Source organism: Populus euphratica, unplaced genomic scaffold (genome assembly GCF_000495115.2).
Source record: "Populus euphratica unplaced genomic scaffold, PopEup_1.0 scaffold59.1, whole genome shotgun sequence".
In the NCBI taxonomy this organism is placed as follows: domain Eukaryota; kingdom Viridiplantae; phylum Streptophyta; class Magnoliopsida; order Malpighiales; family Salicaceae; genus Populus; species Populus euphratica.
Window position 1 is genome coordinate 137,906 of NW_011499940.1, and position 27,394 is coordinate 165,299.

The window sequence follows — 27,394 nt, forward strand, 5'->3', positions numbered from 1 at the left end:
GAACCTATGTCAGAACGATCAATTACGGGAAAGCAAATAATAAGTCATAATTTACATAAAAAATTAAAAGACATCACCTTTATTCATTCTGTTTTCACACTCTTAATACATTTAAAAGCTGTATTAATGAAACTAAGCACTCTGTCACATGCTAATTTTTCTCTACGCTTTGCCTAGTAAACAAAGAAACGTGCAATAAGTTGATGCTAATCAATTAAACAAAGTTTAGCTATACAATTCACCTTAATCTACATATGCCATTGTTCTTAATTATACTTATTGAAATTAGCATAACAAATCAACCTGATAATCCATTGCTTGCCCAAGACTAGAATTTTTTTATGAATCACTTTGAAAATTAACCCAATTAAACTTGAAATCCTATCAAAACTAGTGATACTTGAATAGGTTAGCTTCAAGAAATTTTTTAATTTTTGTTAAAAATAATATTATTTAAATGTTTATTCAAAACAATGTTATTTGAATATTATTATTTTTTATATTAAAATAATATTATTTAAAAATTGACTTATATTGAGTTGTTAACTCATGAGTTAAATAAGAAAACTCATGAGATGTGTCTTGGGCCATAATAATTATGGGAAGCAAGAATCTTAGATGGGCCAGGTTTTTCTCTACATGTTTTGAGAAACTATTTCTGCTCGGACCAAGTTTTTGGGTCTGGGTAATTCAGCCCAATTTTATATATTCCAATAATTAGGCCCAAATATAATTAAAAAGGCACACGACGTTGCTTGTAAATCAGCTTCAAAGAAATTTAATTTTACCGTAATTTCTCCGGAGATCTAAAAATCTTCAAAACTAAACCACTGTAATCGCTTTAGCAGCAGAAGCGAGGTCAAACCGACGTCAAATCTCGCAAATCCGAGGCGTTTTCCACTAAGAAAATGGCGACTACGACTGAGGTCAGTCTCTCTCTCTCTCTGCGTCTTTGAAGCGATCAAACTGATTACTCTGTTCACGAGATCTAACAAAATCCGGTTTTGTTTTTTGAAAATTTACAGGGGCAATCAAAAAATGAAATCGCAAAAAGTGTATTTGATTTAGGAGCTTTTGTTGGTGATTTAGGCTCCATTGAAGATGATGCCGCTAGGTACATTTTTTGTTGTTAATTAACATAAATATTAGATATTATTTATTTATTTATATTTTTTGCTTATGTAGTGATGATATATCATTAGAAGGACTTGAGCAGGAACTAGAAGAATGCAGAAATGATGATGTAAGTATTTATTTATTTCTGATATTTATAGTTTATTTTTTTTCTTATTAATGTTTTTAGACTGGATTGTTGATTTATTTGTGATATTTTTGCTATAAGTATTTTTTTTATTAATTTTTTTAGACTGAATTGTTGATTTACGTTCTTTTTTAAAAAAGGTTTTTACTGTTTGATGTGTAGGTAGTTACGAATATATTGTCGAAAGGGACGAAGTTGAGAGATCACACAAAAGGGGTTGAGAATAATTTACGGCAAGTTGAGTTGGATTCGATTCAGGTTGGTGGTTAGTTCTTGGTAATTTTTGTACCATGTTTTCATGCATTGATGCGTGATTATGTTGGTATCTTTGAAATGTTGCAGGATTATATAAAAGAAAGTGATAATTTAGTGTCTCTTCATGAGCAAATTCGTGATTGTGATATCATCTTGTCGCAGATGGAAACTCTACTTAGTGGTTTCCAGGTATGATCATAAATTTGTAGTAATTTGTTTGAGATGATTTGGTTATATGAATGTTTATGAATTGCCTTTTTGGTAATATCTGAAAATATTTTGTCCGTGGTGGATTAGGATTGTTTTTCTTGTTGCAACTGAATTGTGTTTAATTTTGAAATTTTGTTAGGGTGAGATTGGTTCTATAAGTTCGGACATTAAGATTCTCCAGGAGAAGTCGATGGATATGGGTCTGAAGCTGAAGAATCGCAAGGTAGGGTATCTTTTTTGCTAGAAAAGCTGTCATTCACATCTTTTCATTGTCTGCATTGATTTTGGAGAATCGCATTTATGTCATGCTTTGGATGCTGATTATGGTGTTGACCTTTAGTTCTCTTTACTCAGCACGAGAAAGAAGTGGGGATCAGGGATTTTCTTTTTCTTGTTCTTTATGAGTTTGGGAAGAGAGATGGCTTGCTGAGTTAACCATAGGATCTTAAGGTGTTATGACTTTGTTGTTTGTAAACTCTTTTAGTTGTTTGGAAATATTACTGTTCTTGGATTTCTAGTCAACATATAAGTGTGATGTTTCTAATAAGGTGTGTAGTATGTTTGCTGTTATCACTGTTCTGCACTGCTGACATGAGCTTGTGCATATCTGATCGGGAACACTTTAGCATGTATATAGTTGTCATATGGGCATGTGCATTTTAAGTTAACATATTGCCTCTAAGTAATGTTTTACTTCAAGGTAAAAGTTCATCTACAGTCTAATGTTTTAGTGGTCCTTTTCCCTACATGTCTGTTATCTTATGTTTCTGTGTTACTGGAACAGGCAGCTGAATCAAAACTGGCAAAATTTGTTGAAGACATTATAGTCCCTCCCAGAATGGTAGACATAATTGTTGATGGAGAGGTACTTCTGATTTATGTTCCCTCACATTTTTTTTTTTGAGAAGGGGGTAAAAGCTTGCACTCTAATGCTGATTTTTGATTTAGCCTATTCATGTAGGGTTTGTTGTATTTGTTCTTGTTAATCAGCACCAATATACTTGCAGTGCAACTCTTTTTTTTCCAGGTTAATGAGGAGTATTTTAGAACTCTCGAAATACTTAGTAAGAAGCTGAAGTTTGTTGAAGCAGATCAATTGATTAAAGGTTCTAAAGCTCTAAAAGATGTTCAGCCTGAGCTTGAAAAGCTCAGACAGAAAGCAGTTACAAAGGTTGATTGATCAGTTGATTAGTTAGTAATTTGCTCAATCATTTATTGATAAGTTATTCCTCAATTGATTTTTTACTGCAAAATTGTTTTTTGCTAATAGCTTTCCTTGGTAATGTGTACATTGATATAGCACTATATTTATATTTTTGCAGGTGTTTGACTTCATTGTTCAGAAACTTTATGCCTTGAGAAAACCCAAAACAAATATTCAGATCCTTCAACAGAGTGTTCTTTTAAAAAACAAGTGAGTTGTGCATCCATAGTGGTGCTTATGTAGTATGTGCTCTGATGTTTACATTTTAGCCCATGATTATTTTGCTACTTGTGTGCTTGTTGTAGTCGACTAAATGGTTCGATGAAATTGTAGGTATGTCATTTCTTTCCTCAAGGAACATGCCAAGGAGGTATATATTGAGGTTCGTGCAGCATATGTCGATACGATGAACAAGGTGAATGCATTAAAATTTCATCTGCCTTTGAATATAGACTTTCTAGGACTTTCATACCTCATCTCTCCCTTTTCATTTATTGTTCAGTGGAGTGCACCACTGCCTTTTCTCATTATTTCTAACATGAGAATATCTGCTTTAAGCTTCTGTAGTTGTAAATATGATTTTGATCTACTGCAGTAAGGACCTTGGCTTTCCATATGGTGCACATGCTTTGATTATTTTAATTTCTTTTCAATGCTACCTGCATCATACCTCATATATCCTTGCTTCTATGTATCAGACGACCACATTTTAACACCTAATTCAATCCTGCTTGCTTTTAAGCACCGTGTAATTTAAATCCCAAGTTACCATGGTGAAAATATATGCATGAGTTTTCAAGTTCTGCCGGGCTTTCTGCAGGTACTTAGTGCACATTTCCGTGCTTACATTCAAGCATTGGAGAAATTGCAGTTAGATATAGCAACATCTAGTGATTTGATTGGTGTTGAGACCACAAGAAGCACTGGTCTTTTCTCAGCTGCAAGAGGACCGCTAAAGAATAAATCAGCTGTATTTGCTCTGGGGGAGAGGATCAACATTTTGAAGGTCTTTTTTTTTCCTGTTCTTTTGAACTGGATTTAAAATATTAATTTCTATCATTCTTTGTGATAATTTTTGTAGGATAGTTGCCTAATTTATGGAAGAAGGTGTTTCTTTGTAGGTGGCATTCTTTTTAGCCAAACTTGATTCACTGTTAGGGTTTTAATTGGTTTCAGGACATGGATCAACCAGCATTGATTCCTCATATAGCTGAAGCCGGTTCCCAAAAGTATCCTTATGAGGTTCTTTTCAGGAGCTTGCACAAGCTGCTAATGGATACTGCTACTTCTGAGTATGCTAGAGTTGCTCTACTCCTTGATTTTGTTTTCTAGTGATTGCGAAATGCTAAATCCAAGCATGCAAGAATTTCAACAATTTCTCATTCTGCAGGTATCTCTTCTGTGATGATTTCTTTGGGGAAGAATCCATTTTTAATGAAATTTTTGCAGGTAATTGCAAAAGATTTTCATAGTAATCGTAGAAAGTATTTCCTACACAAATGCTGAAATGAATTTCGTTGGAATTCACTGTTTACTTGTGCTTGTAGGATTGTATGCCAAATTAACACAAAATGCTTTAGTAACAAAAAGCTCTCATGAGTTATGGTCCAAAATAGAATATAGAGGAAGGATTCATGTAGGTCATGCCAAGGAGTTTGGGATATATTTTAAGTTGGGATGAGCTGTGCTAGTGTTATTATTTTTATTCTGTTCCTTGAATGAGACCATCCACGATTTGTTAGTTTCAAAATTTAGACTTGTTATTGCTTTCCGCGGAAAAAAAGAAATTTCTTTACTTGCCAACTTAAAAAGTTTTTGTATTCTGTTGCTAATATGGAGAGAAACTAATTCCTTTTCATTCATTTCTGTAATTTCATCAGGCCCATTTGCTGTTGTTGATGAACACTTCAATTCAATACTACCTAATTGCTATGATGCCATAGGCCTGATGCTAATGATTCGCATAATACATCAGCACCAGGTCAAAATCTTTCCATAATTACCATGTCAATGTGTTCAATTCACTTTTCTTAAGCAATCTGATGTTGTTATTATAATTGCTAGACCACTACATTACATTTTGTGGTATTTTAGTTTGAATCTTGGCCTGTGTTGAACATTTGTGTGCTTTGTGCTGGCCGGCTTCTCTGGCTCAAACAATGAGAAAGAAAAAAGCTTGCCAATAAAACGTGGACAGATTGGTATGCTTGCAAGGAGTTCATCAATTTCTGATAGCTGCTTTCACTTTTCAGCTCATTATGTCTCGGCGGCGGATTCCATGCCTGGATTCATATTTGGACAAGGTGTGTTATACTCTTCCTAAGTTTATTCATTTCATGTGTCCATACATGTAATAACATCTACACATATGGGCAGTTGATACTATACTACATTGTGCTGCATGGCAACAATTTCTTACCATACCTAATGACAAATGTGATTAATTGTTAAATTGATTGAGCAGGTCAACATTGCTTTGTGGCCTCGTTTTAAGATGGTATTTGACTTGCACCTTAGCAGCCTCCGTAATGCAAATGTAAAGACATTGTGGGAAGATGACGTCCATCCTCATTATGTCATGAGGCGTTATGCTGAATTTACAGCTTCTCTTATTCACCTTAATGTTGAATATGGAGATGGACAGGTTAGATATATTTCCAAGCTAGAGATATAAAAATATATTAAATAATTGTTTGAACAACATTTGCTTGTTTCTTGTTCCCCCCTAGTCATGTAATGCTTATGGTTTTTGGCCTCCCTATTTTTGCAGCTTGAATTGAATATGGAGAGGCTGAGAATGGCCATTGATGACTTGCTCATGAAGCTAGCTAAAACATTCCCAAAACCAAAACCACAAATTGTGTTCCTTATAAACAACTATGATATGACCATCGCTGTTTTGAAGGTAGATAATTACTTTGTAAAATGGATTTTTACTCGGCTGACTCAAGTTCCTTGGTCAATTTGTAACGCCTATTAGATTTGACTGTTCTTACTCTTTGCACTGCCTACTTGTTCCCATCATTTGAATTCTAGGAAGCTGGCTCAGAAGGTGGGAAAATTCAATTGCACTTTGAGGAACTGCTGAAGAGCAACACTTCGATGTTTGTGGTAAGCATTTTCTGCTGACAAGGAATTGCTTTCTTTGAAGATATTCACGTTGGCAATATCTTGAAAATTGATTTCCCCCCTACCTTTTATATAACAACAATCATAAAAGGGGAAGCAAAATGGGTGAAATAATTAATTAAGAGTCACGCAGAAGGTCCTGTGAGATATCATCCTATCCGAGGACATCCTTTCCTAAAAATTAAGTTCCTTGTGCTTTATCTTCCCATTGTTATTTCATTGGCAGTTTATTTATTGCCCACTCCCTGCAGGAAGAGCTGCTACTAGAGCATTTTAGTGACCTAATCAAGTTCGTGAAATCCCGAGCCTGTAAGTTTATATTTCAACATGTCATTTGTAAGATTTCTGCATTCATTTCATTATTAAAGGAGATGGCCTCACTTGCAAGTTATTTGCCAGCGGAGGAACCGGGTTCTAGCACCGAGAAGCCCATAACTGTTGCTGAAGTCGAGACAATTGTGAAGGATTTTGCAAGCAGATGGAAAGCTGCAATAGAGCTGATGCACAAAGATGTTATCACTTCTTTCAGCAACTTCTTATGTGGCATGGAGATCTTGAGAGCTGCATTGACACAGCTCCTGCTTTATTATACAAGGCTATCAGATACAATAAAGAAGATCGTCGGCGGGTCTGCGCTGAACAAAGATCTTGTGTCTATATCATCAATCATGTACGAAATCAGGAAATATTCAAGGACTTTCTAGATCATTGATGTTATGTTAGCAAACACAATATCCTACGAAGTCCATGGATCGAAGGAGTAAGCATGTATTATCTGCCCCAGCAAGTACTCTTCGACTTCGGAAAGTACTAGACAACAAAAATTGCACAAAAACAATTGCTCACGGACAGAATTCAGCTTCACAGTTGCTGAGGAAGTTTCTTCACTTGGTTCATGTTTGGTGTGGAAAGCCGCCGGCCGACCGGTTCGTGAAACCTTTGCCGTGATTTTGTTGGTTGCAGATTTTTGGATACCAGCGTGTTCTTTCAAGGTGTTTATTTTTATTTTTTATTTCATCTGTCTTAAAGCACGAAGTCAAGAAGTCTGATTTGGAAAATGCGTGGATTTATTGAAAAGAAGCAAAAGCCAAGCTAGCAGTAGAGTTAAAAGCAAGAGGTAAAAGTTCAGTATTATACAAGATGCTGAGGAATGTATCAAACCAGTAATATTGTAACACCTGGCCTGACAAATCATGTCGGTGTCTTGTATTTCACTCTTTTTTTATAGCTTATGAGATGAAGCATTTCTTCACATTTATACATTTTAGTCGGCATTTTTGATATCCAATACGGAATAATCTCAATAATCTTTGTCATATATTTCTTGCTTAGACTGTAGGGTCTAGGCTTTGGTAATGTTTGCAGGTTGTTATATTAAAATATTTTTTAAAATTTATTTTTAATATCAACATATTAAAATGATAAAAAATATTAAAAAAATTTAAAAATATTGTTTGAACCAAAAACAAAAACACTCTTTATTAACAAACCATGCTTCAATTGTCAGTAATCTTGGACCCATTTTCTCTAAATACTAGCTCGTGAGATGAGGGTTTTCTTGTTAAACTTGGATTTTGAGCAGTAATATCTTGAATGATGGGAACATGGATTCCACCATGAGAAAACAATGGAAGAAAATGATTAGAGATTAGAACAGTGGAATCACCGGCTATCAGTTTATATGTAGATGAGTCATGTTAAACATATGTTTCGTTAAGTTAAAATCTCTTAATTAACAATGGCCTGTCAATTGTCATTGCCTTAAATTAATAATAATGCTGCTGCTTTCGTTCATTGTCATGTCCCGTGAAAGGCTCCAACACATTGTCCTTTTGTCATAGAGAAAACAACTATAGATTATATACAAAGGGAACTTGACAAAAGACAGACAAATTCACAATTAAGGTTATTTATTTTACATAAAGTAGTTTTTTAAAAATTATTTTTATATTTATTTATTATTAAAAAAATTGATTAATAAAAAATATTTTTTAGTAAAAAAAATTTGATTTGATTTCAGATAAGTATTTTTTTTTTAATTTCAATGAAAACACTTTACATAAATTTTAAAAATTCAGATAAGTATTTTTTTTTTAATTTCAGATGAAAACACTTTACATAAATTTTTAAAAATTTAAAAATATCTTATTATTTACTAATTATATCAAATTTCATCCTCAAACTTTTAATATATATATATATATATTATTTTGAATGTTTTTTTCCTTTCAATTTCATTCCTTATAATTTAATTTAATTTAATTTTTATATCAGTTTTGGTCTTTATTTTTATTTTTATGATTATTATTTATTTTTTAATTAAATTTTTTTAACTATTAGATTTTATCCATATTCTTTTGATTATTATTTATTTTCTTTGAAATAATTTATGAAATCATATATATTTTTTAATTTCATCATTTTCAACTTTTTTATCTGTTAAATTTAATTTTTATTATTTTTATTGTTATTTATTTTATTTGAGATAATTTATGAAATTAGGTTTTTTTTCACTTTTATTCTCATTTAACTTTTAAATTTATAAGATTTATTTTTTATTATTTTAATAAACTTAAAAAAATATTAACAATTTATTTTCGAACTCATTTTTTATGATATGACCAAATACTGAAAAATATTTTTCAATTTATTTTTTATGATACTACAAAACATTGAAAAATAATTCATTTTTTAAAAATATATATTTTTAAAAAAACTAATTTTTTTTTTAAAATTACTTTCCAACAATTAAATGATACCTAAAACTATGTTAAATTCTGCTAAGAAGATTAACTTAAAAAACTTATAATTTAAAATTTAATTTAAATTGAATTTAAAGTTAAGTCGATCAAAGATATTAATTCAATAAAATATATCTAATGACTAAACTATAGTTTTAATAATTAAGTTGATCTGGCTAGACTTCATCAAATCAACACAAGATTTATTTTAAAAATAAAAATAAAAATAAAATAATACTATTTTAATAAAAATTATCACTTACTCAAAAGATCCACTAATTAAAATGGTAACTCTGTTTTGTAAATGACAACCTTGGACTCCACAACGATGGTGCTATTTGGAATTGGTTTTTGTTTTTTTTTTAATTTAAAATATTTTTTTTGAATTTTTGACTTTTTTATTTATTAATATTAAAAATAATTTTTAAAAAATAAAAAAATATTATTTTAATATGTTAACGAATAAAAAACTTAAAATCAATGCATTCTACGCTTTCAAAAAGTAGCACGTATCACTCCCAGGAAATTACCTAAGCATTTTACACGGCCATGCATGCACAACTAATTAACCCAAAGCAAAAACCTTAATAAAAGCAAGAACCCATCTCGGGAAACCTACACCCACAAAAAAGTTTCAATCTTTTTTTTTTTTTTCTTTTCAAAATGGTTTCTAAGACTCGTTTAATTGTGTCAGATTTTATAGTTTCTATTATTTGGGTATGGAATGGTGCTTTAATAAAGATGTTTGTGTTCAAGGTTTTGCAGATGGGGCATGATTCAAGAGGGGAATTTATGAGGCAGTCTTTGACAGTTGTGAGCCCCTTCTTTTTTGCTTTCTTGGGTAAGGTTACTAAAGGAGCGTCTTATAATCCTCTTGCTGTTTTGTCTTCTGCTATTTCTGGGGATTTCTCTCAGTTTCTCTTCACCATTGGGACTAGAATACCTGCTCAGGTTAGCTACTCTTTCCCTCTGGGATGTTGACTTGGATTTTTTTCCCTAGATGTGAAGTGGGTTTCATTTTATTGTTTTCTTGTTTGTGTGTGTTTTGGGTTTCAAATAATTGGTTCAGCTCAAATTTTATGTGATTGGGTTACTGGTACAAGTTAATATGCAAAATTTAAGCTTTTCTTTGCCTGATATTTTTTCTCAAAAAAGAAAGGTCAGATGCTATTGGGATCTACATGACTTTTAATATGAGTTCAAATTGGGTTTTTGTTAAGCAAGTTTGTATTGTGGTTGACTTGTGAACTGAAAATGTGATGGATACTTTTAATTACTTTCCATGACTTCTCCTTAGAGAGGATTCAATTTTACTATTCCCTTGGTGAATATTGTACGTAGAGCATTGATCTTGATCTTTTGTTTGCATGTTAGATTGTTGAGTTGAGTGATTTGTTAAAGCTTTTATCTTGTTCTTTGAATTGGGTTGATGTATTGTCCCAGTGAGATCGCTGAGGTTGTATTTTTTCTTGTTAATCCTTATTATATTAGCTTAAATTGGTTTTGGTGCTAATTTCACTTTTAAGAAAGTACATAGTTTGTGGTCCATTAATGCTTGGGATAAGAGTGAAAAATGAGTGGTGATCAGGCACCGAAGAAGCTTTTCTTTAGCTCTTTATACTCACCATCCTGTGGCGATCATGCATTTATTCAATGCATGTGAGCCCATAGAAACCGACAGGCACCCTTATTTTTTTTTAAACACTTATATCCTGTTTAGGGCAACCTGCAGTTTTAGAACAGAGAACTTTCATGAGTTCCATGCACGTGATGTAAAACCTGGATGTATGTTTTGTGATGGAAAACATGGAACTGTTGTGACTTAGAGGATAAAAATTGGTTGAACAAGAACAACCAAATCTTTATTACTGCTGATCTAAGCATTCTGTCAAGGTATTCTCGATGTAACTAGATTGTTTTGCTAGAACAGTTGTCCTTGCCGTTTTTCATGGTTTCATTTACTCGATCATTTACCCAAGTCGTTGTGGTGAACAAAGTTTCTGACTTGAAGACAACTACTTTGGAATACAATGTCTTTTGGTTTATTTTTCTGTAGGTGATTGGATCTATCACAGCGGTTCGGCTTCTTATCGATACCTTTCCTGAGATAGGACGTGGACCACGCTTGAATGTTGACATCCATAAAGGAGCTCTCACAGAAGGATTGCTGGCATTTGGAGTTGTTACCATCTCTCTTGGGCTTGCAAGAAAGATCCCTGGAAGTTTCTTCATGAAGACTTGGATATCAAGTATTTCAAAGTTATCTCTTCACATACTTAAGGATTGCTGACATTTGCCATTGTTACTATCTCTCTTGGGCTTGCAAGAAAGATCCCTGGAAGTTTCTTCATGAAGACTTGGATATCAAGTATTTCAAAGTTATCTCTTCACATACTTGGTTCTGATCTAACGGGCGGTTGTATGAACCCAGCCTCAGTAAGCCATGCTCACATCTTTTAGTTGCAACACAGTGCATGCATCTAAAGTTCGTTTTAGCTTCAAGAAGTTTGCATAGAGATGACCTGAACCTTTTTAAAATCTGTAGGTGATGGGATGGGCTTATGCCCGTGGGGATCATATAACCAAGGAGCACATAGTCGTGTACTGGCTTGCCCCAATACAGGGAGCTCTGCTGGCAGTATGGACATTTAAGTTGCTCTTTCGGCCACAAAAACAAGACGAGAAAGAAAAGTTGACGGGCAAAACAGATTGAAGAAATGCCTCTGAACCTTTCAGTTAAATTGTGTTGTATTAACCAACCTGCAAGCTTTGAAGGGGGCAAATTTATGTAAACCTGAAGAAAATAATAGCGAAGGAATTCACTGTGATCATATTCATTACATGTGAAATATCTGTAGTTATAAGATGCAACTCAGGGGTTAACATGACCCAAGACCCAGATCATAGATTGAGTTGGTTGACTTGCATGTAGTTGGTCAATGAAGGCATGAAAAAACTGTTTCCAAGTAAAATCCGGCATGGGCTAGACTCTGCATTGGCAGGTCTTTAGATTAACTTACTGTTCTGAGATTTATAACTAAAGTGGTGTTGGGAAATGCGGTCCAAATAACGCTTTGTAAAAAGAAGTTGTATTTTTGTTTAGTTTTTATTTTTATATTTTTAAACTGTTTCGATATGTTAATAAAAAAAATAAATTTTATAAAATAAAAATAATAATATTTTAATATATTTTTAAATAAAAAATATTTTGAAAAAAAAAAACATTTACCATAACTAGTTACCATAGCTACAAACATCACCTAAAAAAACATAGCAGCTGCTTTCTTCTGTCCACTATCTGCGTCATTCCTGCCTTCTCTCTACCTTGCTTGCCACACATGTAGGTTTACAATTCTTGGCTCATTGATCATTGCAAATAATGGGAATTTACAAGTCTTGGCTCAATGATCATTGTAAATAACGGGAGTTATTCGCCGTGAATTATTTTGACACTTCAATTTCCAAGTTGAGTATGGACAATTGGCATTAGTTCTTGTCAACAGTACTCTGTTCATGCTTTTGCGACATAGACATTAACTCGCTGCAGCGTGGGATATGGCAAAGAAAATGAATGTTCTTGTTACTAATTCCTCCATTTGTGGAAAACTTATACTCAATCCGCTTGCAAACTTTGAGTATTATAAGTTTACAACCCATATCTGTTCAGCAACACGGAGTGAAGGGAGACATATAGATGGTCTCAAGAGGACTGAAACAGGGTCAATTACATTACAAAAGGACACCAGTTGCATGGATGTTTCCTCCGTTTCGTATGGAAAATCTGCGAAACCGTATTAGTAAACAAGTTGTGGTTCAAACTCTGCCAAATCAACAGATCCAGACCCGATTGGTGGCATTAGATATGCAGCCAAGATTTCAGAAACCAATGCTGCAACAAGGGGAATCCTCTTGAAGTTCTTGACCAGGGAATTGTCTTCGCTCTCACCAACAGCAAGTAACTTCTGGTTAATCTCCACCATCCTGTCCAACTTCCTCTTGAACTCTGGGTTCTCAACATCAAGCACAGCTGGGAAGATTCTCGCTGTGGTGCGGTTAGTCTGCATTAAGAGAATTTCAGAAACAAACTCAACGACTATCGAAAATCTACAACGTTTGAATCAAACATTCAAATCCATTAGTCTAGGCTATTGATTTCTTATTTCCCTTTTCGAAGTCGTCTAGGCGAGCAAAAGGAGATTTAACATCGCACCAACTGAAACACATCACTGGACATGAGAAAACTAAGCAATAACATTCAAACCTAGATTGCATGTTATTTATAATTCAGCATGGAAATGGAAGCAAATGAAACAACAAAACTCAGATTAGAACTATGAGCAAAGCAGGCAGGTGTAGAGCATTAGTCTCACCTCAATGATGACATGCATGTCGAATTCTTTGGTGTTGAGTCCAATGCCTTCATAGAAAGCAGTTCGCTGGCAGTCGTTGAGGTACATTGTCACATACACCTGCAAAATCAAGTCTCTAAGCTGTCAGAAGCGAGGAAATAGACATGATATCATCCTTAAATTAGTCTCAAGGTTGAAGGCCAATACTTTTGTTGACTGGTTAACATACCAAGAAAAAGCAACCTATATGGGATAGCAAGATGTTTTAGTAAAGATTCTCAATATCATCCTTAAATTAATCTCAAGGTTGAAGGCCAATACTTTTGTTGACTGGTTAACATACCAAGAAAAAGCAACCTATATGGGATAGCAAGATGTTTTAGTAAAGATTCTCAATAATATCTAGTAGCCAATAGCTCCTTGTACACACAAGCATTTACAGAAACATTACAGATAGTCTAAATATGGTATGAAAATGCATCTAGGGTAAGAAAGTTACCGATAGGCAGAAGAAACGTGACCACAACTTTGCCTTCCAATCGTTGAGGAATTGAGGTTGAGCCTTCATCAATGCAGAGAAGAAATCACCATGTCTGTTCTCATCCTGGCACCAGTTCTCAAAGTACTTGAAAATGGGGTAGCACTGGTACTCAGGGTTTTCCCTGAGATGTCTGTAAATTGTTATGTATCTCCAGTACCCAATTTTCTCAGACAAATATGTAGCATAGAAAATGAACTTTGGCTTGAAAAATGTGTACTTCCTAGCTTTTGTTAGGAACCCCAAGTCCAATGCCAGATTGAAATCAGACAAACCCTTGTTCAAAAATCTGCATGCAATATAACAAAGGTCAATTAACTATACAAAGGTTCAATCATTCTTGGAGAGTAATTCACCGTGTGACACAAAGAAGGGTAAGGTTTTCACATACCCAGCATGCCTGGCTTCATCCCTGGACATGAGGGAGAAAATCTCTGCTACCACGGGATTGGTTTTCTACATCATCAAATGTGGATGATAGATAATTATACTGGAAAACAAGGAATTAGATTATGCATGAAATTAGAGTGACTGTAGAGGCGTACCTTGAGTCTCCTTCCAAGCTCTTTGTAGAGAAGGAACCCAGAGAACTCAGCAGTGCAAGACCTCTCTAAGAACTCAACAAAAATCTGTCTCAAAGGCCCTTGCATCTTATCAGCAGCTTCCTTGAACTCCTTGTTCCTCACAAAGTGAGTCTGGTTGTAGTCAGTCTTGAATTCTTGCAGAAGTGCTTCAAACTCAGACTGGTTCAAGTTCTTGTTGATTTCAGTATTGAAAAGGGTCTCCATTTCATCAAAATCAGTGGTGTAGAACCTTGGTGCCAAAAGAGTCTCTTTGATTTCACCTTTGTTTCCTTTCTTCCTTGGCTTTGGGCTACTTGTTGTCTCTGCAGTAGCTGACATTTTGATGGTAATGAATTTGGGGTAGGAGAAACTTCTTGGATTTCCAAATTTGGGTGTGCTGCTAAATTTGGAGATGGGTTTTACTAAAGCCATCTCCGCAGCCATTTTTTTCTCGGAGAAAGGCTCTTGCTTCGAGTGGCAATGGTGGTGGAAAGAAATGAGCTTTCCAGCCGGGGAAAGGAGGGGCTACAAGCCTAAGAGGGATAGGATATGTGACTTATAATTGCTCGACAGGTGATTTAACCTCATCCAATGAAATCTATGTCACTTGACATATGTCAGATTATTATAGGTCTGACCGATTTCTTTCGGTGGTTATGATAACTGTTATAAGATTTTTTGTAGGAAAAAAATTAGCCATTTATATATATATATATATATATATATATATATATATATATAGGTAAATAAGATAGTTTAAAATAAGGTTGACCTTTGACTCTATGGTTATTTTTTTTTTCAACTGGGCCAATGAGCAGGTCCATTGAACTGAGTTTGGAAGATGCGATAAATTATGGGTTTCAAGTTGAGGTAATAATCTCAACTACATATATTTCTGAATTATGGACTCGACAAGCTTGCAGTTGTGGCTATCAAGTTTGGATAACCAATGCGCATACCTTTGTCTAATGTTCAGCAGTCCCAACCATGTTATTCATCTTCTCTTTATTAATAATTCCGTTTGTTTGTGTGTTTGTATATATGAAGTAATAACAGCAAAATAAATATTTAGTTATATTAAAAATATAATTTATTTTTTATAAGATTAAGTATAATTCATGTTGAAAACATAGGTGGTTTTGATGAAGCAATTTCAAACTGCTTTTCTTTTTCTTAACTATTCAGTGTTTTTGTGAACAATATAATTCACTCGCACATAATGAAAATGAATTGCATTATTCACTTATTATTTTTTTTCAATGTGTTTATTTTTTTAATAATTTTTTTTAAAAAACAAGTTTAGAGTGAATTGAATATACTCGTATTGTAATGTGAACAATATTTTTTTTTTGAAAAACTAGTGTATAGTGAATTAAATTCACTCATACTGTAATATCAATTTTATTACTGATAATATTTTATTTAATTTTATTGCATGCTCAAAAAATTATGGAAACTATAGTTCTTATCGGATGAATTTTGTATGTAATGGAATTGAAGATGGTTTAATAGAATAATAAAAAATATTTTATATAAAACATTATTTATTTCATGATGTAATAGCAATAATTAATTCTACAATATTTAAATTTAAAACCATTAATATATATATATATATTTATTTATATATATATATATTACTTATTTTATAACCTCAATTTTAAATGTATTATTAACCAAAAACATTAAATTACTTTTTGTTCAACTTTAATTTTAATCACAGTTTTAACCAAACATACATAAATATCAAATCAACTTCAATTAAAAATATTTTTTATAAAATATTTTTTTTAAACCACAATCACAAAAGTTACCACAATACCAAACGTATTATTAACTCAATAACAACTACTTAAATCTATACTTGTCTATGGAGAATAATATAATGACAACATATTAAAATAAAAAAGAAAAGAGAAGAGATGATAAAAAATAAATCTTAAAATCACATTAAAACTTTAATTATAATACAATTATAAAAAAAATCCTAGCAAAACAAATCAAACAACAGTAAAAAAGCTAAATAATAATAATTTGAGTATGCCACACTTGTTACCGTTAAATAACTCATTTGTTGTTTACAATAAATGTGACCCCATGAAGTAGTTATTTGTTGATGTTGTTTTTTAAGATTTTTTTTTGTTTTTGTTGAAATTGGAACCAATAAAGTATGTTTGATGTTTTTTTTCCTCTCTCTTTTTTTTTTTATTATGCAACTCTTTTCATATTTTTTTTTTCTATTAGTATTATGAATCACCATAAATTATTAATTTGATGTTTTCCAATTACAATGTGTGTGTGTATATATTATGCTATTTCATCATTAAAAAAAAATGTTATTCAACTAATATTTATATATAAAAAAACGTGCTCTTAAGAAAAATAGCCATGTTATAATGCCATTTGGTTCATGGCTTGTGGTCTGTCTTGCTGCCCGAAGTCAGATTCTTTCAAGGAGTTCTATAGATTTTTTGTTTCCTTGTTGGTTAATACAATTATCAACATTTGTAGGAATACAAGCACCTGCTGACAAATTATTAAGTAACGCCGGAAAAAATAAAAGAGAAAAAGTTATTAGACCCCGCCATCGATCAATCATCTTGTGGGTTCGACTCAAATTTATCAGAGGGAGGGAGGGAGGGAGCGGGGGGGGAGGAGAGGGTAGTGGAAGTAAAGGACCGCAACTTTTAGAAACGAATCAATCACTTGTAATCTATAGAAATGAAAAAAAATTGGCTCCAAACCTCTACATATATAACCACATGAAAAAATAAATCCAATCAATCTTAGAAAAAATGATAAGAGATAGAAAAAACATATCAAAAAGAAAAATAAATCTTAGCAATTTTACCCTCACAGATACGTTCACTCGTTTGCAGGTTTCTGGATTACTACAAAATGTCAGATTTACACAACTTGCAGCAACGTTAAGTCGGTGTTCGGTCAATTCCTATTCTTTTTCCCGGAACAGCAGCATTGATGAGCTAGCATTCAACCTTTATAAACTTGCAGCCCTTTGAAGCCAGTCAACTACCAACTAGTGCAATCACAGGAACAAGCTATCCTTTCTATTTGATTCAATATATTTGAGCAAATAAGATGTTTTCTGCAACAAGACCTGTCAAAGAATAAGTTAATGTCATGGGAAGAGAAAAGAAGAATGGAGCTTTAGGATGATTGTCACTAAACTCAGCAAGTAAATGAGTAAGATTCTAAGAAATTCAAATCTGCTTCTCCCAATTTCCGATGAAAATTTAGAATGATTTTTTGTGGATCGAGTTATTTATGTGGTGGATGCATTTAAATGAATAATCAAATCATCTCAAAATTCTGAAAATGATATGAAGATGACAAGTCACTTCATTCAGAAATATTCACGAGCATTACAGTTCATTTCAATGCACAAGCAGGGGCAGTTACGAAAGGGAAGTTACATGTTATTCTCTATATGACGCAGCTAGTTTGGAGGTCAAAAGGTACAAGAACATAAGCAACAGAACAATGGAAAAAAGGGCAAGATGTAAACCTCTATACTTGAAGAACCGTTGCTGTGGTTTGATGAGAATTGTGATCATCAGTACTGCCCTCAGCTGGGTTAGTCCTATCTTCAACAATAGAATTATTGATATACACCCCATCTTTGGAAGTGGAGTTTTGCAAAGATTCTATCGCTGCATTATCAGCAATGGCACTTTTAGCAGATTCTCCAGCTCCATCTTCAGCAAAGGAAATTTGAACAGATTCCCTCACTACATCTGAGGCATTTGGACACTGTACTGATTCTATTGATCCATTGCCAACAATAGAGATTTGAACTGATTCTTTCAGATCTAGCTCTCCATGAAAGGACAGGTCCATGACCAGTCTTCCATCTTCCACCTTCCTCTTTAAATTATCATCTGAATCATCATCGTAATCCAAATTTCGTAAAATTTCTGGAAGGGAATAATTACCAGCTCCTGCAACCTTAGCTCCCATTTCAATGTCGATTTTCCCCTTTGACCTATCCAAATTATCTCCAAGATTTGGTGTCTGAGATCCGACTGCCATGTGTTCATCTTCATCCACAAAGGATCGGAACTTATTCATTGAAGGCAGGATCTTTGAGAAAAAGATTTCTCTAATATTTCTTATCACTCCCCTATTATATGGATTCTCCTTCTTATCATACTGGTAGCGGAAATTCTCATATGTAGTCTGTATTAGGAAAAGGACCAGAAATTGTCAAATATGATTCAAAGAATAACTAGTTGGCCAGTGTATTTTGGGTAAGAATGTCACCTGGTTTGTGCAAATCAGATAGGAATGGAAAGCTGTGAGGCCACCAACAAACCAGATAGTTATGAAGCAGTAGACCATGAGAAAATCAGCAAGTATATCGTGTGTTGCAGTTTTCCAAACATTTCTCTTTCCATTAAGAATGAAGATCCAAGAAAACCCGAAAATTTATAAGCACAAGATGGTTGCTGTCGATATAAACATAAAGAAGAACTGATAGTTACGCTGCAAACAGAGCAAGACATGATAACACAGTAAGTTCCCCACATAAAGGTAACAGTGTGTGATGCCACCATATTAAAAACTGTATGGATTGATGAGAGTTGTTCTGCTTGCCTTAGTAATAGGAGTCTACATTTTTTTATTGAAAACATATAGCCCCAAAAAGTAAAGGAAACTCCAGTAGCCTAATTGTGCCTTGACTTTGTGTATCCTGGCTTTTAATTGGTCATTTGTGAGTTTGATTTTTGCAAGATTACTGCTAAGTGCCACAGAATTGGCAACAAGCATAATATGGATATCAACAGTAAATCATGTAATTCCTAACATCTCAATGTCCTAGCCTTTTCCATAATAAGAGACCAAACTTCGCCTAAATAGTCCAAAGAAATTATCAATATTAATAGGAAAGTATGGTATCAAGAATTAAATTGGGGGAGAAGAGTACAACAAGGATACTTTCTTTCTTTCTTTACCACAAAAGGAGAAGCAGAATCCCATCAAAATACCGTTTGAAAGTAAATGTTGTACAGTTTGGATGGTAGCAAAATCCATGGAAGAAAGCATGAATCAATCCATCATAACACAAAATTTAAAGCAGCAAATACTTGCATCAGGTAGCAATTGGATGCAGTAAGACCAGATTCAAACACTTTCAGATTTTGACACACAAATTATAGCTAAGATCGATACGGTTAATAGGGCAATCAAGGAGCAGCAAATTCCATAGAAAAGGATCCAACATCTGAAATAAACAATGAGAATGGCAAGGTATGCTAATAATTTCCAAGGCTGTACTTAGTAATTGATCTCCATGCACATCTGGTTAATAGAACCAAAAGAGGAAGGTTTTCAAAATATTATTTATTTCTTACCACATCTTCTTTCCAGAACATACAGATAATCTACAAAAAAGTTGAATTTGTTGGTTGTCCCACCAAAAGAAATAATGTGTATCTAAATGAAGTTGCTTGGAAAACATAAAATTGCATCACAAGAAACTTGAACTTACTATTCCAATGCACTGGCCAACCCATGGACAATGATGATCAAATCTCTGAACACAGTTGTTGCAAATTGAACAATGAGAAGCACGGGGAGGACGATAAAGCAAACAGGTGTCACAGTACTTAACTTTCACAGTGTGGCCATTTACCATCACGTCTTTTGTCCGAGGTAATCTCAAATAGGGGGTTCTCCCACTGATCCATTCCATTGACGGGGTAGTTCCACCACCTGTTTCATCTGACTCGGTAGGCCTTGTATTTCTACAGACTATTCCAGGATCTCGGAAAGATGTCAAGAAGAGAAATACTAAAGTCTACAGACAAAAAAAAAAAAAAAAGACTTTACAAAGGAATTTTTCATGACCTGCAATAAGAGGTAGTTTGCACAGAAAACACATGCTGCAAAATTTGACCACACATCAGCTGACAAAAACTATAATTTCAGAAGATTTTCGTTTGGTGTTCATTTAAAATCAAATATTTTGTCTGGAAATTTTAATTAAATAAGAAAATTCACATTATATGCAGCAAAAGAAATATCCCATAAAGAAGCCAAAGAAACCAGCGAATCCCACACATTTCATTCAATTGCTGTGTTTCCCTATGAAGAAGTAAATAGTAGTTCTGCCTCTTTGAAGCCAAAATGGAAAAAGAAATACTTACTAATACAGTAAGGATGGATCCAACAACTAATACAGGATACCACCGGGCATTTACAGAACCTTCATCCACGATCTTGTAATAGACTTTAATACAAAAGGTAATAGCAGGGGCAGCGATAAGAAGTGTTGTTAGAAAAATTGATGCCACATCAGGGCCAAGGATCAATCTCCCACCGCAGAAAAATCTCTGATGAAACCAAAAGAATAAACAACTAAAGATCATCAAAGCTACAATTCCACAATAGGAAAGGTAAGCAAGAAATTTTCAAAAATCTCACGTGATTGTGTGCATTTCAAATACAACATGATCAATAATCAGCAAATTTGCAACTTGAACAAGTGAATCAAGAAATTGTCACCAGAAACTACACAGGGAGTTCAAAGACTAACCTAACTAATCTACTGACAAAGAACAATGAACCAGATACAGATTTTATTAAGTTGATGAAAAAACTTGGAATATTGAAGATGAAATCTAACCAAAAACAGGACACGCTTCTTGCCAATAATCATGATCAAAATTGCAGGGTGAGATCATGAACAATATCTAACCATGTTCAACCCTACACAAAATGACTTCAACAACCAGTTCAATTATGATCAAGAAAAATTAACATTTGTTACTAGTTTTCAGGATGCATCTAAACATTTCATAAAAAAAGCATTCACTTCCACAATGAAACATTGATCACAACCAAGCCGACCTCCATGATCAACAGAATCAAATTGCTACCCCAAAAAAAACCCAAACTTCCAAATCTGCAGAAGTACACGCATCCAAAACATAGAAAATAACCAAAACCCAATTCAACACATGATCAAACATCCCCATTACACCTTTCAAAAAACAAAGTTGACACATAAAGAGAGAGAAACACTAACATTGCTTCCTTTCCAAACTTGATAGAGCCTCTTAGGCTTATGACCCTTGTCCATTCTCCCTCTTTCTCTAGCAGGAGAAGCAGCAGTAGAAGTAGAACCCGATTTCGGATTCATAATATTCCATCTCTAAACACTCACTAACAAACCTTTCTTTTTATTTATCTACACATGCCACAGCCAAAAAGATCCGATCTTTCTTTCCTTTTTGGAAATGCAATGAGAACCCAAGATTTGTAAATATCAATGGAGTGGAAATGCGAAAGAGGGAGAAAGAAAGGGAAGTGGGAGAGGTTTTAGGACAAAAAACAGGTGCTGCTTCTATGCTTAACCAAAAATCTCTCTCTCTCTCTCTCTCTCTCTCGGTGATTATACAGAGACAAAGATTCTCTTATCAATTCTTGTAAAAACTGAAACTTTTCCAAAACTATTGGAATTGTTTCCTTCTTTCTCTCCCTTTAGACAAAACTCTGTTAGAGAGAGGAAAATGCTGGCGATGAGTTCGGGGCGGTCGTTTCAATTTCTCGCGGCTTTTCTGCCCGTAAATGCTGGTGATGAATTCAAAAATGAATTTGAATAAAACTAAATTTATTTCTTTAAGTGTAGAAGGTGTCAAACGACGCTGAATTATTTTTAAAAATATATTCAATGATCGAAGCTTTAAATAAAATTGTGACGCATGAATTTTCTAGAAGATATATATTTCTAATTTTTTTATTTGAGAAGAATTTTTTAAAATTTTTTATATAGAGTTTTTTCAATTTTTCAATATAAATATTTGTATTAGTTATCTTGAGAGTTTTTATATGCTTGTAATGTTTACAGTGGTGGAAGGTTTTAATCTATAATAAAAATTTTATTATTATTTATTGTCATCTTCATCAAATTGAAAAGCTAATTAGATCCTTTTCTTAGTTAAAATTGAATTTTTATTTATTTAATGTTAATTCAAGTGTATAAGATGCATATGATCCTTACATTCTAGCCTCCAAAAATGGATTAAATTAAAAAAAAATTATTATGCCTTCCATTTTTTTCTTCATTTCTAATTTGATTTAATTTTAAGAATTGAGATACGATAACCGTGTATATCTCATATATTTGAGTTGATTAGATAGAACCTAGATTTAGCTAAAAGCAATCTAATTAGCTAAAAAAATAAATAATCATGGCTCCCTTCCTTTTTTAACCTTTCATTAATCCATTAAAATAGACTACTTTATTTATTTTAATAAATAAAAAACCTGGTTCTATCGAAATGAAAAAAAAAAAGTATTTTTATTTTTCTTATATGAAGCTTTTTTAGTTTTATTTATTTGAAGGTGATATTTATTCTAAATTATTTTTTTATTCAATATTATCAAAGTTTTTAGTTTTTTCTATATAAAAGTTCTAATAATTTTTTTTTGATGAGTGGAGATGAATAAAATTAAATATTTTGAAAATCTCATGATATTTATCATGTTTTTTGATCTTTAAGGATTTTGAGATATAATAAATTTCTTTATTTTTTTATCTTTTTTAATTAGTATTAGAGCACAATAATTCTTAATGGTTTTGGTTGAAAGTTACAAAAAATATACATCAGAGCCCAACAATCCTAGTAGTTATTTTGCTTTGCTATGTGTTATAGAATAACCATGGGTGTAAGGTATAACAAAACAGAATATGCTTGTGAGGTTTTTTCTTAAGAGAAAAAACACTGAAGAGCTAGTGAGTTTTTTTCTATATATATCACTTACTGTCATTCTAAATCTTGGTAGTGGAACTCACAATAAAGTTATCATAAATATATTATGTTAAAGATTTATGATGGACAAACTGTATAAAAATGTTTGTTAGGAACTTAGAATGTGATGAGTTGCATAAAGATATTAAGGATTTATTATGAGTTTATCCATGCATAAAAGATATTTTTAATAGGGATATTTTTAACTAAAAACTAAACTCGAGAAACTCGAGGATGAATTCCTTTCAAATCAAAAAACTGATGCATATTTTTTTTTTAAGATAGATATTTTTTATAAAATTTTTATTATGATTCTTTCTATTTTTTTCTATTTGAAGGAAATATTTCTTTTAGTTAATTTTTTTTTTATTTAGTACTATTAGGGCTTTCTATTTTTTTTTTATATATAAGAAGTTATAATAGCTTTCTGGCATGCAAAGAAATAAATAAACAAAATTAAGTCTTCCTATACTAATAGTATTTTTGATCTTTAATGATTTCAACTTATAACAAATTTCTTTTATCCTTTATTGCGTTTGCGTTAGTTTTGTTGTTCGTTATGTTCTACCTTTTATCCCATTTTCATAAAGTTAATTTCCATGATTGTATTTTATATTAATGAATTTTGTTACTTAAGGAAAAAAAAAATCCCATGCATGATTTTTGTGTTTGCAAGTAATGGATTATAAGAGCTATCTGTCTTGCCGAGAACGCCTCCTTTTCTAACATTTTGTTTTTGTACAAAGGAATGGATTATAATTCAATTGAAAAAAAAAATGTTCACTTCGTTGTTTCTTTACAGCATTTGATAAATAAAAAAGCTTTCTTTTTTACCTTGTATCATCACTGAATTCAAGCTCATTAATCTATCAACTGCTACAAGACGGCGACGTGCTGTTTCGGACCTGCAAGTTATTTTAGAAATGAGTTCTATACGTATTATTTTGCTGGATTATCTATGACTGTACTATCCTGAACCTTCAGAGACTTGTGAGAGAATACTCCATGCACATGTCGAAAGAACTAAATTTACCTTGGATGAATGTCTAGCTATCATGAAAGCTGTTGTTTCCTGTTATCTCCCACAGGATTGCTTTTATCGATGGAGATCTGCGGTGAATTTGGTTGTTCTTGATCGGCAGGGAATAAAAAGGGGTCAAATGCAGGTTTTTCTTCTCCCTTTTTCTTCAAATTATCATCAAGACTACCGTAATCCAGATTCTGCAAGATACTAGGGAGATGCATGGCTCCATCCTTGCCAAATTTACCTCCCATTTCTATGTCGAATTTCCCTTTCCCGACGAAGTTTCCATTTATGTCCGAACCACCCATTATGGAAGCATCATCTTCTGTCACCCATTCTCGGAAATTGATTGCTGAAACTGGGATCTTCGAGAAGAATACTTGTTTAAAGTTCTTTATGATCCCTCTGTTGAAGGGGTTTTCCTTCTTATCATAGCGGTACCGGAAATTTTCGTAAGTGGTCTGTGATGAATGAGAGGGGAAAATATTAGATGCAACAGTGGAAAACAAGGAAAAGATTCTAGCTAGAGGCAAGTTACAACATATGGTAAAGGGCCAAAACAGAAGTCAAATGCTGCGAAAGTATGTGCACTGCAAGGGAAAATGACTGAATTGCTTTTTGTTAATTATATCGAAAAGAAAGTGGCAGCACGAAGTATTAATTCCTGTTAATCATTTGTAAATGCCATACCTGGTTGGTGCTAATCAGGTAGACGTGGAAAAGCGTTAGCCCACCAACAAACCAGAATGCTATGAAGCAGTATGCAATCAGAACAACAGAGAGAACGTCATTCGACATAGCACTCCACAAAGTTCCATGTTGCCGGAGAACATTAAACCAAGAAAATGCAAACACATATATGCACAAAGTGGTTGATGAGGTTATAAAGCCTATGAAATATGGATAGTTGCGCTGCAAGCGGATCAACACAGAAGAAGCTGATTAGAGTCTGTCAAAAAACAGCTACTAAAGCAGGAGAAGCAACTTTCAGCTTTGATTTCATTCTTGCATTCAAAACACGAGCCGGAAAGATGGTTGATTGTTGATAATCCACGTTAAAAAATCCGTGCAGATGTTATCAGAAACGTCCATAGATTTCAGTTTGCATGGAACTTTCAAAATCTCAAAGAATCTTGAAATCCTAAAGAGTTCCAAGAAGCAACTTACCAGTCCAATGCACTGACCCACCCATGGACAATGATGATCAAACTTCTGAATACAATTGTTGCAGATGGAGCAATGTGAAGCTCGTGGCGGACGATATAACAGACAAGTGTCGCAGAACTTCACTTTAATACTGTGGCCATTAACAACTAGATCCTTCGTACGAGGCAATTTCAAGCCTGTAATTTTGTTATTAACCCACTCCATAGATTGGGAAGGGATGCCAACCGATTCATCTGATTCAGGTGGCTGACAGTTCCTAGGGATTATTCCTGGATCTCTACCTGATGTCATGAAGAGAAATACGAAGTCCTGCATGACATTTTAATTAAACTCAGAAATCATTTTCTGAACAAGACCAGTCATTACGAACAAACTTCACTTTACCAACCATAATAGCGAGGACCAATCCCCCAACTAGAACTGGAATGTCGTAGCAAGGATCATCTTTTCTGACTAGCAGCAGCAGCATCTTTATGCAGAATGCTGTTGCAGGACCTCCAATTAAAAATGTTGTCAAAAATAGAGATCCTGCATCAGGACCAAAGACTGCTCTCCCACCACAGAGGAATTTCTGATATTAGAACAGGAAGTTTTGTTAGTCCTGGTCTAGAAAATAAAACAATCTGTAACAACAATTTTCTCATCACATCCATCTCCAACAACTGCAAAATACTCATCAATTTCGATAATGAGCCGACAAAACTCATTTTCGAGCACATTTACCAGTTAGAAATCCAGGACTTTTTTCCTCTGATTAACTAAAGTCTTACTGATAATCACGGCTGACATTTTCTGTCAGGCAAAACGGGAAAAGGCAGAAAACGATGCGGATTTCTTCACATTCCTTCATTTATATATTCAAAGGCAAAGAAACATTGGATTAACGCAAGGAAATTGATTAGGTCCCCTTCAAGAATCATTAATAATCAAATAAATGGCAAAAATAAAATGATGCAAACACCCAATCATCACAATTTCTTGAATTCATAAGAAATAAATCAAGCAATTCATAATAGATAAAGAATGAGGACATGCAGAAGGCGGGAAAAGAGGACTGATTACATTGTTACCCTTCCAAAGTTGATAGAGCCTCTTGGATTGTGGTGTGGGAGAAGGGTCCCTTGCTGCTGCCATGCTATAGGAAGATTTTCAACTCTTGCGTTTGTTCGTCTTCTATTGACAAATATTATGCAACAAAACCTCCTTGAAAATCAAACCCAAATGAAACCAAACCAAATCAAAACAAAATTTCTTTTTGAAAGAAAATGTTTTGGTTTGGAAAGAAATCGAAAGACAAGTGGGTATTTTTTCTTTCACGCATTCTTCTCTCTACGAGACAAAAATGATACCTACCTGTCCTTGATCACAGACACCAATCCTCTAACTAATATCTGTCTCTCTCTCTCTCTCTCTCTCACACACACACACAACCTTTGCTGTCAGCTTTTCCTACCAAGCAACGATTTCCAACGGATTTTTCGCGGGTGCTGAAGTGGTTAAAGTAAGCTGCAATTTTAGAAAGAAGCCCCTAGTGTTTTTGTTATTTTAAGATTGTCTCTTTTCAAAGTACGAAATTTTTAACCTTGGTTATTAAACGAATTAGCTCGAACCAATCTTCTTTTTGTCGATAAAAAATTCAGAATAGTGTTTAACTAATTAGTCTACTTAAAATACCATGAAATTTTACATACACGATATATCCTTTAACTATCGTTATCTAAAACAAAAACCAAATTGATTATAGTTAATTAAGTGACAACCTCAATCACTCTTCTTGCCAGGTCGTTTTCAGGAAAGTGAGGGGACATGTAGATGTCTAAACTCTAAAGAAAGAAATTGGCTTCCACTATCATTATTTCTTCCACGAAATGAAACTGCACTCAGAAATCAGAATAATTAACCATATCATGTCTGTATTTGTACCGCGTTTCAGCTTATTTTAAATTATTTTTTATATTTTTAAATTGTTTTGACATATTATATTAAAAATAATTTTTTTTTAAAATAAAAAAATATTATTTTAATACATTTTCAAACAAAAAACACTTCCAAAAATTTACTCAATCCCACTTCCAAAAATTTACTCAATCCCCCTCTCTGTTGTTTGTTCCTCAAAATTCCCCAAAAAGCTGCACAAATTTAAAAATATCATCTTAATATAAAATAAGCCTTTTCTCAA

At 33.4% G+C, this 27,394-nt stretch overlaps 4 protein-coding genes and 1 pseudogene across 6 annotated transcripts; 2 read left to right on the forward strand and 3 right to left on the reverse strand.

The window, feature by feature from the left end:
• The first annotated feature begins 740 nt into the window (after positions 1–740).
• LOC105136881 (vacuolar protein sorting-associated protein 52 A) lies at positions 741–7,310 on the forward strand. The gene is made up of 20 exons (XM_011042383.1): positions 741–926; positions 1,026–1,114; positions 1,186–1,243; positions 1,424–1,519; positions 1,604–1,705; positions 1,866–1,949; positions 2,511–2,591; positions 2,754–2,897; positions 3,049–3,140; positions 3,264–3,345; positions 3,751–3,936; positions 4,107–4,222; positions 4,321–4,379; positions 4,811–4,911; positions 5,183–5,233; positions 5,395–5,574; positions 5,701–5,835; positions 5,967–6,041; positions 6,311–6,368; positions 6,459–7,310. Exons 1-20 carry the CDS (start codon positions 909–911, stop codon positions 6,761–6,763), a joined length of 2,112 nt encoding a protein of 703 aa, XP_011040685.1. The 5' UTR covers positions 741–908; the 3' UTR covers positions 6,764–7,310.
• A 1,982-nt stretch (positions 7,311–9,292) lies between these two features.
• Positions 9,293–11,667, forward strand: LOC105136882 (probable aquaporin SIP2-1). Of its 3 annotated transcripts, none has more exons than XM_011042386.1 (4): positions 9,293–9,751; positions 10,857–11,072; positions 11,192–11,236; positions 11,346–11,667. In XM_011042386.1, the coding sequence occupies exons 1-4, from the start codon at positions 9,464–9,466 to the stop codon at positions 11,511–11,513; spliced, it is 717 nt and encodes a 238-aa protein (XP_011040688.1). In that variant the 5' UTR covers positions 9,293–9,463; the 3' UTR covers positions 11,514–11,667. The 3 variants fall into 3 exon arrangements, with proteins under 3 accessions (XP_011040688.1, XP_011040687.1, XP_011040686.1); XM_011042385.1 differs by having other exon boundaries at positions 10,857–11,012; positions 11,132–11,236; XM_011042384.1 differs by having other exon boundaries at positions 10,857–10,962; positions 11,082–11,236.
• A 689-nt stretch (positions 11,668–12,356) lies between these two features.
• LOC105136883 (magnesium-protoporphyrin IX monomethyl ester [oxidative] cyclase, chloroplastic) lies at positions 12,357–14,785 on the reverse strand. The gene is made up of 5 exons (XM_011042388.1): positions 14,233–14,785; positions 14,079–14,143; positions 13,649–13,976; positions 13,171–13,269; positions 12,357–12,858 (listed from the first exon to the last, which is right to left on the reverse strand). Exons 1-5 carry the CDS (start codon positions 14,692–14,694, stop codon positions 12,595–12,597), a joined length of 1,218 nt encoding a protein of 405 aa, XP_011040690.1. The 5' UTR covers positions 14,695–14,785; the 3' UTR covers positions 12,357–12,594.
• A 2,491-nt stretch (positions 14,786–17,276) lies between these two features.
• Positions 17,277–21,834, reverse strand: LOC105136884 (probable protein S-acyltransferase 4; annotated as a pseudogene).
• Positions 21,835–23,734: 1,900 nt separating this feature from the next.
• On the reverse strand, positions 23,735–26,845 carry LOC105136885 (probable protein S-acyltransferase 1). The gene is made up of 6 exons (XM_011042389.1): positions 26,278–26,845; positions 25,604–25,786; positions 25,216–25,524; positions 24,739–24,960; positions 24,058–24,509; positions 23,735–23,929 (listed from the first exon to the last, which is right to left on the reverse strand). Exons 1-5 carry the CDS (start codon positions 26,347–26,349, stop codon positions 24,078–24,080), a joined length of 1,218 nt encoding a protein of 405 aa, XP_011040691.1. The 5' UTR covers positions 26,350–26,845; the 3' UTR covers positions 23,735–23,929; positions 24,058–24,077.
• Between the last annotated feature and the right edge of the window lie 549 nt (positions 26,846–27,394).